Here is a 14,228-nt window from a genome sequence, read left to right as displayed (position 1 = left end):
CATTAGTTTGGGTGCCTATTTAAACATTTCTACAGGATACAGCACACTGTTAAACACATTGTTCCTTCTTCTGATATATACAAGGTTTTTTTGCCAGCAGAATTTCTGAAAACCTGCTGTCTTTGTTCTACTCTATATATTGGTGTTTGCTAAACCCATCTGCTGATTAGAAATAAAGAGCTGCAAGAATCATAATTTGTTTCTACAACAGCAATACTCTGTTTGTTACATGTTCAGGTGGCACTCCTTCTGAGGTTGAATTGTTTGCTGAACAGTAATGTGTTTGTTGGCAATACCCTGGTGCTCTTCTACTGAGCTTCTGAAAGCAAGTTTTAAGCATATATTGTTTACTTTGACAACATAATTTTCTCAGTTAAGCTTCTGAAAAGGATTCCTAAATGCAGTAGTCTTATTTGGATTCTCTTAGGATTATGTATAATCAGTTATTTCTTTCAGTAGTCTAGCAGATGGGCTAATCCATAAAGTGCCTAAGTTTTTTTGAAAAATAATTACTCCCGTAAATATGTATTGTAAAGTCAGGTAGTCAGGTTCTTAACATATAGCATGGTGGTTAAAGAGGGGTGCTGACATCAGTGTAGAAAAATGATAAAGCACTGTTCTGCAGACCTTACATTTTAGTATGCATATACCCATGCATATAAAAGACATGTTTTAATTGGCTTTTCTCAAGCTTCAAGCACTTGAGTATTGTTCTTTAAGAACAGTGTGGAAGTTTCAATTATTCATGCAGATTTTTCTCACTGTATATATTTTTCATCTTTGCTGTTCTTTGTGAAGAAAATATATGATTAAATTTTTTTGTTAAATATTTTCTGATCTAATGTTTAGTCTTTAGTTGAGAACAGAATTCTGAAACTCTTCATGGGAATTTCTCTTTTCAGAGACTAATGTGCCCATTAGGTGTCCTCAACAATGGATGTCATATGCTGGTCACTGTTACATAATCCATAGGGACCCCAAAATATGGAAAGATGCCTTAACATCTTGCAGGAAAGAGGATGGAGATCTGGCAAGCATCCATAATGTTGAAGAATACAGCTTTGTTATTTCTCAACTTGGGTACCGTGAGTATTTTTTCACAATAACATGTATCTATATATACTAAGTAAAGAAAGTGTTTTGAACATGTTAATAAAATGAGGAGACTGTTTAGAAATACTAGTTGTCCTGATCACAGGGTGAAGAAGGAGTTGAATTTTAAATTTAAAAAATCAGAGGAAGAAAAAACAAAGAATAAGATATAATAATATTCTATAATTGTCCTGACCACAGAGCGCAAACGGACTTTAGTTTAAAATTAAAAAAAATCAGAGAAAACAAGAACACAGAATAGGAGCACAAAACCCAAACGGGCTTTACTGCCACTAAAAGCTGTGGTCAGTGATGCAAATTGCATTATCTTCAAACTCCTATTTCTAAGGGTCTGCTTCTCCTTCCTTTCTCCTTCTATATAGGTTAAAGCAATTTAAAACTTTTTCATAAGATAAAAGGATTTTACAATCAATGTTCAAAAATAAATGGGGGGAAGTGAGGTCTGCTGGTCCAAGACAGTTTGGGAAGATCTGTGTCCTTATTAACACTGCCACATCCCTAATCTTTCAAGTCATGCTGGTTGTGCTTCTCCTGAAACACAAATCCATCTGTCCCAGTACGTGGATTGAGATCCATATCTCAATACAAATCAAATGTGTCCCATATCAAATACAGTGTTTATGTGCTTGGTTTGTGAGCACATATTTGAGCTGTTGCAAGGCAAGTTAGTCTGCAGGTGCAAGATGTGTTCATTAGGAGAATGCAGCCATGCTGACTCTGAGGCAATTTCATGGTTGCTATTGCTTTGCATGAACCTGCTCTTGCACGAGGGAGCACCTAACTGCTTTTTGGTGGAAGAAGCAGGTTCCCACCTACGTGTGCTTCTGGGCAGTGACTGATCCTAAGTGTGCTTTCAGTGCCAGGTAAAGATGAGTTAGTTTATCCTTCACTTAAAGTGCAGCCATGTGCTTTGAGCCGTAGCATAGCAACAGTCCTGGAGTGGAAATCCCAAAACAGCTGATATGCTTTACTTTTGTATCCTAGCCACCTCCAATGCAACTTGTGCTTAACTTCACATTCCTGAAAGAGTAACTTGGTCTCTCACAAAACTTTTACTCTTTTAAAAGATATTCTTAGGAAAGATGGGACCTCTTGATGAGACATCAGGACATTTGATAGAAGTTAGATTCTAAAGGAAATTAGTATTTTCACCTTACATATACAAAGTAGGTTGTTTCATAGTTTGATACCTCCTCCAAAGACCTTTCCTGAACTGACTACTATTCTGTTTCTGTAAAACTGGATGTTTTTGAAAGGCAAATAATCATGAAGGAAACCAGGCTTCTCACAAATGACACACTAGCAGCAACAGACTATTTTGAAAGCGTTCTTTTCAGAGGAGTGAAATTGGAACAACTAAAGAAGCCTTTTACGACAATTTATGACCGAGTCAGATTACCCTTGTTCACCACTGAGAGAGAGGAGAACACCATGTATTGCAATGCCTAGAAAAATCTTGTCTGCATCAGAGCACTGCTGTACAGAAAGAACAAAAATCTATGTTTGTGCCAAACAATTCACAGTCCCATGATAAAACAAAGGAGATGAATATTGTCATGGTAGCTGAGCTTTTGTTGGCATCACCCACAAAGGAGAACTTTAGAGAGGAACATGAAGAATAAAGAAGTGCATTCTGGATGTTTACACGGAAGTCCAGCATGTGACATGGCACAAATGTGGCCCAGAGCATGACTGAGAATGGGAAGCAGCTTTACAAATTGCTGTAAAAAATCCTCTCTTGGTATTTAGTCATACAGCTGTAGACATGATTGCAAAAAAGAAGCAGTTCTTCTAGTGAGGAAAAAGATGTTATGTAGGAAGAGACTCTATAGATTTATATGGCTTATTTAGATGGCTTTGATGTAGTTGTTTTGTTGAAGAATGTTGTTTATTGCTCATATTACCATGGTGTGAGCCCACCACTGTAGGAACTCTGAGCATGGACAACGCCTCTGCTGTGCTAAATGCTCAGTAAACACAGACAGAAAGATTTAAGAGGTAACAGAACAAAAATAAATTAAAGATCATGGATGGCAGTGAGAAAGGAGGGAATGAGAGCATGATGGGCAGTAGAATTGGATCAGCTTTCAATGTGATAGCAGAAGTGTTTCAACAAGGGTACTGAACCGTAATTTTGGGAGACTTCTGAACATAAAATGCAGCCTGCAAGAAAGGGTAAAGATGTGTGTTTGAAAATGGAGCCTGAGAATTTGAAGTCTTAGGGGTGGAGAAATGGTGAGAAATGGTAAGAAATTATGGATGAGCTATGAGGGCTGATCACACTTAGGTGTAATAAGGGCAAGAGAGTCAAAGGAGGGAAGGAGAAAGGACAGAGAACTGACTCTCTCTGTCATTCAAGTGACTGACTGGGAGGGTGATATTTGCAGTATCTCAGTTGGCCAGAATGGGAAACCTCTCAGAAACAGATAGTGTGAAGTAAATTCCTTGACCAATCCTGCAGTTTCCTTCAAGCCAAAAGCCAACAGCTAACTCATTTAACTGTAAAGTGAAAAAAAATCCAACAACCACATTAATTCGACTTTACTCTGATATGAAATAAAATATAGGAACTCATATAATGGAAAAACTTGCAAGTACTCTGGCTTCCAGCTCTAAAAGACATCACTGGGTGTCTTAGCATTAGAAAATAGGACATTTCTTTCTTCACTATACTAAAAGTAGGAGGAAAAGGGGACCTGATATCTTATTTAGATGTTTATTCATACCTTGTTAAAATAGTTTTGAATCCGAAAAAAACATGAACCTTGTTGTGTTGCAAAATAATTCAGAAAAGGGAGTATTTTGGTTGTTTTCTGTGAAGTTGAACACCCTTATTTTATTGCCACTTTGGTGACTGGCCGTTCCTGATGACTGGAGTGGGTATGTGAGAATCAGTCTGACCTCTATGAGGCTGAGAACCCTAATTTCCTGGCTGCCTTTTCAACTTCCTGAGAACAAATTTTTTTCTTTTCCACAAAGAAGAAATTTCACATTATGTGACAGGATTGTTAATTGTATGTTTCAGAGCCATCTGATGAGCTGTGGATTGGGTTGAATGACCTCAAGGTTCAGATGTATTTTGAATGGAGTGATGGAACACCTGTCACCTACACTAAGTGGCTTCGTGGAGAACCCACCCATGCAAACAACAGGCAAGAGGACTGTGTTGTTATGAAAGGAAAGGTAAAGTCACATACCTATTGACTAAATTGTCTCAAGATTTCCTTTAAGTTTTGAGTTTTTTCTGTGCAAAAGCAAATAAAAAACAATTTTAAAAATGGGGATATTACTGCTTGAGGAAGCCTACTTTGGAGTCAGAAATTAATTTTTTAAGAAAGGGTCTCTGAGTTTTCCCAAAAATTTCACTGTCTTCCCTGAGAAGCAGAAAAGTAGCGGCAACTGCCCCTCAAGATCCATAGCTCTGGATTTCAGTTTGTGAATGTGGACTTTCTTTTAAAAGAATCTCATAATTACACCAGGAAGCAGACGAACATGTAAATGTGTTTCTTCAGGAAGCTAAAAAGACCCTTGGGATATGTTTGGGTTTTTACATTCTGACTGAATATGGGATTTGCCTTATAAAATTGCACTAGCAAATTTTTTTTGTTGCTAGAGAGAAGTAATCTCTTCAGAAGAAAATAAAAATCTTAATTTTATTTTTCTAAGCAAAGTTATAAATCTTGGATCTAGATGGTTTATTTGCTATGCTGTAGCTACACTGCACATGAACAGCTGTGAGAAAAGTAGTAAGGTATTTAGCAGTAGCAATAGTGAAAGCCTTTCCTGAAGTGACTCTATACCTACAATTTAAAGGCTGCTTTGAAAGGGCTGTCTGCTGGAATCTAGCAATGATCAGTGACCTAGGAGTATTACAGGAACAGAGATAATACTGGGCATAAAAGTCAGTCTGTGTTGATGTTGTATTTTTCCTTTTTATGAGTTAAAAATATTAAACTTACCACCTCCTTTAGAGTTTGCCTACTTTATCAAGAGGGAAAAAAGCATGTACACATACCAAAGGTATTTTCTTATTTTGCAAAATTAACAATGCATAACTAAGTTGACCTTCTCAGTTTGCTGATATTTACCTACCTAAGTATATTTATGTTTCCATTGGTGATATTTTTGGGTTGATCAGTCCTTGGTGGAAGCCATGTGAATCTATGACTTATTTTTATGGAACAAAGCCTTGCCCTGTCTGTAACATCACCTTTTTCAAGGAAGTGTTTGGGTTTAGTTAATGAGAAAGTAAGAGAACAGAGATATAGTCACAAAAGGCTGCTCATAAGACAAGGTAAGAAGTAGCTAGAAATTACTGCATGAACTTCCCACTGAAAACATAGTTATGGAAAGGCAGCAAGTGATCTTCCTACAACTAGACACCTGTCACAGCATAGGTTGCAGCATGTGTCACAGTTGAGATGGCCACAATACACAGAGTATCACATACAATAGCAGAAGGCTTCAACCCACAGAGTAACGTCACACCTCATCTGGAGGCTCCAGGCATCTGCCCATACAGAGTAACATCCTACCACATCAGAAGGCTTCAAGCATCTGCTCTTCTTGTTCTTTAGCCCTTTTATACCCCTCATGTTGATGCAGTGCACCTGTGTGCCCTCTCTTCCCTTTGCTGGTGGGTCAGTGCCCCTGGGCACTCCATGTGCCACTGCTGTCAGTGCTGCTCACCTGCTCCTCACAGCTGTGCCCACTGGGGATGGGGCTCAGTGCCCCTGGGCACTCCATGTGCCATTGCTGTCAGTGCTGCTCACCTGCTCCTCACAGCTGTGCCCACTGGGGATGGGGCTCAGTGCCCCTGGGCACTCCATGTGCCATTGCTGTCAGTGCTGCTCACCTGCTCCTCACAGCTGTGCCCACTGGGGATGGGGCTCAGTGCCCCTGGGCACTCCATGTGCCATTGCTGTCAGTGCTGCTCACCTGCTCCTCACAGCTGTGCCCACTGGGGATGGGGCTCAGTGCCCCTGGGCACTCCATGTGCCATTGCTGTCAGTGCTGCTCACCTGCTCCTCACAGCTGTGCCCACTGGGGATGGGGCTCCACTGCAGCCCCACTCCCAATTACCACAAACTGTGTGCCTACAGAGACCCACAGCTTCAGAGCAGGTTTTCCTGTGTTGAGGAAGTCTAGGGTTTTGCAAAGCTATTTTCTCCCAGACTGAGAAGGTCAGGGATTTAGGGGATAATTTGAAGGGTCTGCTAACCTTATGAGAAAACATGGTAGGGAATGATGTGACAGCCACCAATGGACTTTCCCTGCAGTAAGCACAGGACAGACACAAGCTCCAGGTGAACACCCAAGACTGTGTTGTTGTAAGCAGATGTGTTGAGCTTTGGGAGAGTTTTTGCTGGAAGCAGGGTTTCTTGAGTGTCTTGAGAACTTGGAATGTTGTGGCACAAGTGTCTGTGTATTAACATGATGATTATTTTACATTTTTGGCGGGGAGGGGGGTTTGAAAGAATAAAACAAATGAAAAAAGAAAAAAAAGAAATTGCCATCAACTGCTATGAAATTACAGTTGTAAAGGTGTAGTCTTCAAGGTACAGGTGAATGATGCACAAGTTTCCCTTTGTCTCCTAATATCTTAGTTCATCTGTTCAGCCAAAATGTACATAAAATATTTTGGGAATATGGTGTCATGTTCCTTACATTCAGTACAACTCCCACTGAATGTCATTGTTTCTTCTGAGAACCTGCAGTATGAGGAATAAAAATGTTAATTCTAACTTTGACAAAGAACTTTTAACTTCAAAGTTTTGTGTAAGTATTAACTAAGGAATGCAGTCTTCTGGTGTTGTTTTTTTGCTGTTAGAGCTGAATTTCTCTGGGGGTAGCTGATATCTCCCTTTCCTCCAACATGATTATTAAATCAGCAGTGTTTGTAAAGATGGTATATTGCAGTCATTCTCAAGGGATTGCTTTTCAGAAAGGCATATAATCAAAGAAAGTGTAAGTCAGTGGTAAATCATCTCCAGAAGAAGTGAGATAGGAACAAGATTTTGCAATTAAGTATTGAACTTAGGTGAAGGATTTTCTCCATTGAAAACTAGCAAAAAATTATTAAATACTTAGAAGCATAAACCAGGTTTTTTTGGAGATTAAAGCCTGGTTGACTGAGGTTCTGTTTGTATGTTCAGGATGGATTTTGGGCAGACCATTCTTGTGAAAAGAAAATTGGCTACATCTGTAAAAGGAAACCTATGTCAGATGCTCCTACAGAAGAGGAAACTATTGACATGGGCTGCCAGAGAGTAAGTGAAGAAAAATCTGTCTGATCTGAATAAGCTGCTAAGAATGATAAAAAAGAGAAACTGTCACCTAGGTTGCAGAAAAAACATGAAAAATAGCTTCTGTTTCATCATAATCAGAAGAGTTTACCTTCTCATTTCTATGGCAGAATGATTAAACATGACTAAATCTAATCTATTACTGTCATTTGGCTCTTAATACTCACTTTCTTTTTGCAGAACTTAAACCAAATCTCAAACCTCTTTTCCCTGCAGCAGACCATTTATCCTTGATTGGCATTCAAGCTTCCCTAAAGAGTTTGCCTGTGCCATGAGCTGTACTTCAGCTCTGGCTACAGTTTTCTACAAAATTGTTCATGGCAGGAAGGGTATCCCTGTCTAAATACTGTTCTCAGGGCTTTGCTGTGGTCTCTGGCAGTGATCTCTACTTTGAATAACTTATTACCACTGAAGAAAAAAAATCTATTGTGCTTCTTCTGAATTGTCAGCAGATCTATTTTTTACTTGCTTGCTTTCTAATGACATAACACCCAGTAATTACAAAAAACTACTGAAATATATTATGTCACAGGAAATCTTATTGAGTATTTGTTTTCTTTGAAGAAATTGTCTTTTCTTCCGAGTTTGCTTTACACAACTGCAGAAAAAGTCTTTGATGATTATTCCCAGTATTTGTAAAGAGTACCTGGAATCCTTACAAGTGTTGGAGGAAATAAAGTGTTCCTCCTATTAGAGATGTTAATATTGCCTACCAAATGAAGTGCATGCTTGTAGGAAAAAAAGTCTCTCAAAAGTGAGAAATTAAAAACCATCAGAAGAAAATTTTTGTGAACTGTGACTGATAACAGCAACCTGTTGTTCTACTACTTTTCTAGAGTCTCATATTGTTGTTGTTATCAGATTTCCAAAGTCCATACCTCTTTGGTGTATTCTCACAGCTGCAAATCTTCACTGACCCCTTCTTCTGCATGCTATTCTCTCTCAGTTCAGGGCTCCTCCAAGGCTCTCCCTGACTGGCTAACCCTCCCCCTTTTATCCCAGTTATCTTCATTGGTCACAGCTGCAGCCCATCAAGGACAACCGGGACCTCTGGGGCAAAGCCTATATACAGATATTGAAATACATTTCATCTACTATATTAACCTTCTGTGAGAGCATGTTCCTGAGTAAATGATATTTGAATGACAAAACTTTGGGAGTGAATTTTAATGTTAGCTAAGAATTAACAAACTTGTTTGAGGCATCATTCCCTTTCTGAAAATTCAAGCTGGAGTTTGCTTTTCAAGACTGTCCTTGTGATTTCATGTTGCCTATATGCTGGTTATAATCCTGTTCTGAGCACAAAAGGTGCACAGCAAAACCTCTCATCCCTTTGTGAGTGGAATACATTGATTGAAAATTAATTAGATTTGAAAAATTGTTTTGTGAAACAAAATTCTAAAAAGCTTTGATCCTGCCTGCTTCCACTCTGACTTTTTCAGTTACATTGTCCCTTTGACTAGTGGTTAGGTAATGGTGGTATAAATCAGTTTTCTGTTTTGTTGATTCCCTTTCCTTTTCCCTTTCCCTTTGTGATCACTTCATATTTATTTTGACAGGGCTGGAAAAGACATGGTTTTTATTGTTACTTCATTGGAAATACATTTGTAACATTTTTTCAAGCAAATCAAACCTGTGGAAGTCATCAGGCTTTTTTAGCAACAGTTGACGACAGGTATGTAAATGTCTGCTTGTCTGAGGGGGTCAGAGGATGAGGATTCAACTTCTACCATCACCTGCATATCAGAATAAAGACTCTGATTGGGCAAGCATCTAGCTTCAGAGGACAGCTATCTGTCAATACAGAACTTCTCACAGTTTTTACATGTAAATTCAAATCCAGGAATCTGGTTTATACTGAAAGTAGTTCATGGCTGCGAAATTAGTATTGATATAGATGGTTTTGTCAAATAAAAAGTAGAATTCTATCTTCTTGATTGTGGTGACTTACTTGAGTAAGGCATACAGAATCCAATTTTGAGTATTAAATGAAGAGATATGGCTCTGAATTTCTTTCAAAAGGTAGTACAAATGAGCAAGAGGATATAATTTTCAATTATCTGGTCTTTGAATTGAGGTACTTTAAAAAAATTAAGTGAGAAATCAAATGATGTAAAGCACTTGGTACCTGAAAATCTGTCACAATGCAGCCAGGGTTCAGTGAGTGCAAAATTTCTGGAGAAGCGGTGCACATTACTCTATGTGAAATAGAGGAAAAATAAAAAGTTTAGGAAACAAAATATTTTTCTTGCAGATGACTGGATGCATTATAAAATCTCTTATTTGTTTCTATATAATCAAATTGGTATATTCTACTGTGAAAGCTCCAGCTGTCATGAATAGTAGCTCTATAAACACAGCACTGCAGCTGCCATAAAAATGTTTTAACATTAATGTGGCCTTCGGACTACACCTTGTTAGGAGGAGACTTTTTTATTTGCTCTGATTTCTTAAGAGCTGTTTGTTTAAACACCATAGTGAACTATGACAGGCTTTACCTCTACATAGGTTTCTTTGCTAAATATAACTTTTCTTGCCAATCATTGGATCTAATTTACAGTGTTCCTTAGTTCTATAATTTAGTATCATACTACTTTAGCCTCTACTTTTTGTAACTACAGTAACGCTGAGATTCCTTTTTCAGTTTTGGATTTTTCTGAAGCAAGAAGTAATAAAATACAAGAGTACTAGAAACTCACAAAATAAGTGATATAAAGCATAAGGCATGTCAGGTTTCTTCTTTACCATCAATTTCCTGTCAGTCCAAGATTAGGCCATCTTAATCACTGGGCATCTGAGAAAAAGCAAAATACTCTGATATTGAAGCTTTCAAAATATCTATTATTTAATGGTTTTGCTAAATTCTTTGCTAAAAAAAATCCATTCAAACTACACTTTCAAGAAAGTGCAGCTCTAATTCTGAGAAAATAAGCCTTTTCCAACTTTTAAAAAATAAATTTAACAGTATTAATTTATTGGCTGATTTATTTTTCACAGATATGAACAAGCTTATCTGACCAGCCTGGTTGGGCTGAAAACAGAAAGATACTTTTGGATTGGACTTTCAGATGTAGAAGAAAAGGGAACATTCAAGTGGTCTAATGGTGAATCTGTCTTATTTACACACTGGAATTCTGAAATGCCTGGTAGGTATGACTCTGTGCTCTTTAATTGCTCCAAGGCCTGAAATAAGTCGCTCACTGCTTGAAGATTTTTCCTTAGTGCTCTCTTGATGACATAATGGCCAATGGCTTTCAAATACATCAGGCTGCTCTCCCCAAGAATCCAGCGTGGCTGGAAAGTTCCTGCCTGCTGCTGAAATGAGCTTTTAGTACGAGTTTTGGAAGAAACTTTTCATTAAGATCAAGTTTCTGATTTGCAACTGTTCTGGGGAAGTCTGTGCCTGTACCGCTCTGGAGGAGCAATCTCTGCAGGCCCAGTGACCCTCCTTGCAAGTCCTGCTTGTTCAGCCATATCTCAGCACACTCGTTCACTGCACATTCTGAGTGTGTGGGATATCAGCATGCATCAAGCATCTCTGAGTCCTAGAGAAAATGGGATTGCAAGGCCAAAGAGGGCCAAAATATAACAATGGGAGGTCATTTAATCTGAGATGATCACATCAGAAAGGGGGTGGTTATTAGTGTTCAAAGTTCTAGTATGTTGCATGTGCTTTTCAGGAGGTCCTCTGATTCTGTTTAATTTCAGTAACTAATTGCTGATTTGAATGTGGCAGGTGAAGTGGTAAGGCTATGTAGGCTTATATATATCTAGTTAGTTCTTGAAAATTTTAAGTCAAAATAGAAAAAAATTGAGAAACTAGCTCTAACCACATTCAGTTTTAGGGGAGAATTTCTTGGATCTAAGGTTATGATCTGGCTAGAGTCAGCCACTGCAGGCGATTTGGTGTGAAGCATAATTCAATATTTCAGAGTGGATGCACTACGGATTTTTTTGTCTTTTTTTTTTTTTTTCCTTCATGAATTAGAATCATAGAATCACAGAGTGGTATCTAGTCCCCACCCACTGCCATAGATACCTTTCACTAGACCAGGTTGCTCAAATTCAAGTCCAACCTGACCTTGATATCTTTCATGAATGGGGCATCTACAACTTCTCCAGGGAACCTGTTCCACCTATTCACTACATTCATAATAAAAAAAATGCATTCCTTATGCCCAGTCTGAATCTACCTTCTTTCATTTTAAAATTATTGTTTCTTATTCTGTTGCTATAATCTCTGGTAAAAAGTCTTCACCTTATAAGCACTCTTTAGATACTGAGTAGTCAAGGTAATATTTCCCTGGAGTCTTCTATTCTCCAGGCTGAACAGCCCCACTCCCTAAGCCTCTCTTTGTAGGAGAGATGTTCCAGCCTTCTGATAATTTTTGTGGTCCTCCCAGGGACCTGCTCTAACAGAACCATTTTTGACTCTGTACAACAACTTTATTTCTGCCAGGATAGAATATAAAATTTTCTAACTTCTTATAACACCCTAAATGGCATTTTTGTGCATTCCTGTTTACAATCAGGAAGAAAGCCAGGCTGTGTTGCCATGAGGACTGGAATAGCAGGTGGATTATGGGATGTAATAAAATGTGAAGAAAAGGCAAAGTTCATATGCAAAGTGTGGGCAGAAGGAGTGACACTTCCACCCATTCCCACAACCACTCCTATTCCCCGGTGTCCAGAAGGCTGGGACTCAAGCAATCGTATCAGCTTCTGTTTCAAAGTAAGTATGTTGGTTACTTCTAATGTTGTCATTAAGGTAGTTTCTGTTTGCTTTACACACACGTGATTAGCTCAGTTTGCCAGAGCATAGTGCTTATAATGCCAAGGTTGCAGGTTTGATCGCTGTGGGTCTCTTACAACTCAGAATATTCTGTGTTCCCAATAAAAATTGGCATGTGTGTCCTATTGTTTCATAATCTTTTTTCCAGATTATATGTAGAAGTCTTCTTCCTTTCTACTGAAATGCTCATAGTTTTCTTTATTCTGCTAAAGACTAATCTACAGGTTTGACCTTCTGTTCTTAAATTACAGCTCTGGTAAGTTTGTGGTCTGGTTGTTGTCTTGCAGTAGACACTGCTATCAGCAATGCACTGTGCTAACTTGACTTAAAAAGCTCATTCCAAGGCTGTGTTTCACAGAGAGCCCTCCTAAGCCCCGTACTCAAAGTTTCTGTAACCCCCACAGAATATAATTGTAAATCAACTGCTTTTGGGTAGCTAATATTTCTTGATCTTGAGCTCTATGTGGTCTGTTTTTTCTCGTCTCTGTAGCCTTTTTCCAGAGCAGAGCACAAGAAGACGTGGCTGGAATCGCAGGCGTTTTGCCGCTCCATCGGGGGGGATCTGGCCTCCATTAACGGCAAGGAGGAGCAGTACGTGATCTGGCGCTCCATCGCGTGAGTGTCCGCGGGGACAGCGCCTCACCTCAGCACCGCCGGGGCTTCCTGAAACAGTTCTTCTTACCTGTTATTGGGCTTGCTTCTGTGTGAGCCAGTCTGCAGCCCCTGTCTGTGTCAAACGCACAGCAAAAGCGTAGGGCTGATGAAGTAGTTGCATGACTAGCAGCAATAACCTCAAAAGGTGGTGCTGAAATGGCATTGGCCAGATATCTAGTTAAGGCAACATTTATCATCTGAAGTAAAGCTATTTACTGTGGAGTTGTTGATATCATAAAATTACTAGAGATGCCAGTCATTTTCAGCTAAGTATACAAAAATGGTAAGAGTTTAATAAATCTGGATATATGTTGATTTTTTTGTCACTTTTATGAACTAATAAAAAAGCAGAGGCAACTTCAGGTTAATTTTTTTTTTTACATAATGAAGGTAAATAAGGTTAGTAAGTCCCTGAACTGCAAAAAACAGGTGTGAGATTTCTAAATAAGATGAAAAGCTAACACTTGCAATACGACCAGAACAAACCAGGCTCAAGGATCTTGTACATCCCTGGCTAACCAAGAAGCAAGATTGAAGCATCAAGGCCCTGCAAAAAGCTATGACCATACTAAAATCCCAGTTGTGTATTTACAGTAGGAAGATTCTTAGATGCATCTTTGCCACAAATTAACTGAATATATTCAGATTAATCAGTAAAGTGTGCCTGCTTGCAGGCAAGGATTAGTTGAAGGTGATATTTTTAAAATGTGATTCAACTGCAGAAAGTAACTCTCTGTTTGAAAGCTTTAAGTGCCTTTACAGAGAAAATGAGGAGTTGAGAAATGGAGCAACAGTAGCCAGTGAACCATTATACAAAGGCATTAAGCCACTTTATGTGCAGGAGTTGTATCTGGTGATTTTCTTGATCTGTATTTCAATCTGAGTTAATGCATAATGATAACAGCTAGAAGCAGCTGCATTTTAATTTATTTCCACCTTGGTTTTTATTTTTTTTAACAGCATTACATTATCTTTAGAGAACTCTAAACTGTAGTAAATGATAGATTGTTAAAAGTATTGTAGTGCCCTTATTAGTATTGGTACTTTTTTTTTTTTAGAAACAATGGCTATTACCACCAGAATTTCTGGATAGGTTTATATTACTTGAATCCTGATGATGGCTTTGCTTGGAGTGATGGATCTCCAGTGAGTAATTTAAATTTCCGCAGCTGTTATTTTGCATTCCCTGTGCTTCTTATTTATGTGTAGTGTATGTGTTTCTGTGTATTTTTATGCTTAATCATGACCCTCTGTATTGTGCACTCTTTAGGAAAGCTAATGAATAGCAATTTCATGGCTTGATATTTTTGGCTAAAGCATACTGATTTTTGATAGGAAGATACACATTGAATCAACAAGGAAAC

The 14,228-nt window shown here is 38.5% G+C and overlaps 1 protein-coding gene across 1 annotated transcript in view; it reads left to right on the top strand.

Moving 5' to 3' along the window:
* LOC118694971 (macrophage mannose receptor 1-like) overlaps positions 1–14,228 on the top strand; it is a 53,109-nt gene that overhangs the window by 19,077 nt on the left and 19,804 nt on the right. Inside the window, exons 7-14 of the mRNA XM_054515046.1 lie at positions 903–1,085; positions 4,139–4,296; positions 7,269–7,382; positions 8,978–9,093; positions 10,416–10,564; positions 11,951–12,150; positions 12,701–12,825; positions 13,923–14,010. Of these exons, the coding sequence (XP_054371021.1) occupies positions 903–1,085; positions 4,139–4,296; positions 7,269–7,382; positions 8,978–9,093; positions 10,416–10,564; positions 11,951–12,150; positions 12,701–12,825; positions 13,923–14,010 (1,133 nt within the window). The remainder of the gene's footprint in view (positions 1–902; positions 1,086–4,138; positions 4,297–7,268; positions 7,383–8,977; positions 9,094–10,415; positions 10,565–11,950; positions 12,151–12,700; positions 12,826–13,922; positions 14,011–14,228) is intronic.

This window comes from Molothrus ater, chromosome 1 (genome assembly GCF_012460135.2).
Source record: "Molothrus ater isolate BHLD 08-10-18 breed brown headed cowbird chromosome 1, BPBGC_Mater_1.1, whole genome shotgun sequence".
In the NCBI taxonomy this organism is placed as follows: domain Eukaryota; kingdom Metazoa; phylum Chordata; class Aves; order Passeriformes; family Icteridae; genus Molothrus; species Molothrus ater.
The sequence above is the reverse complement of the archived record's forward strand: the minus strand, read 5'-3'. Positions and strand labels throughout refer to the sequence as shown.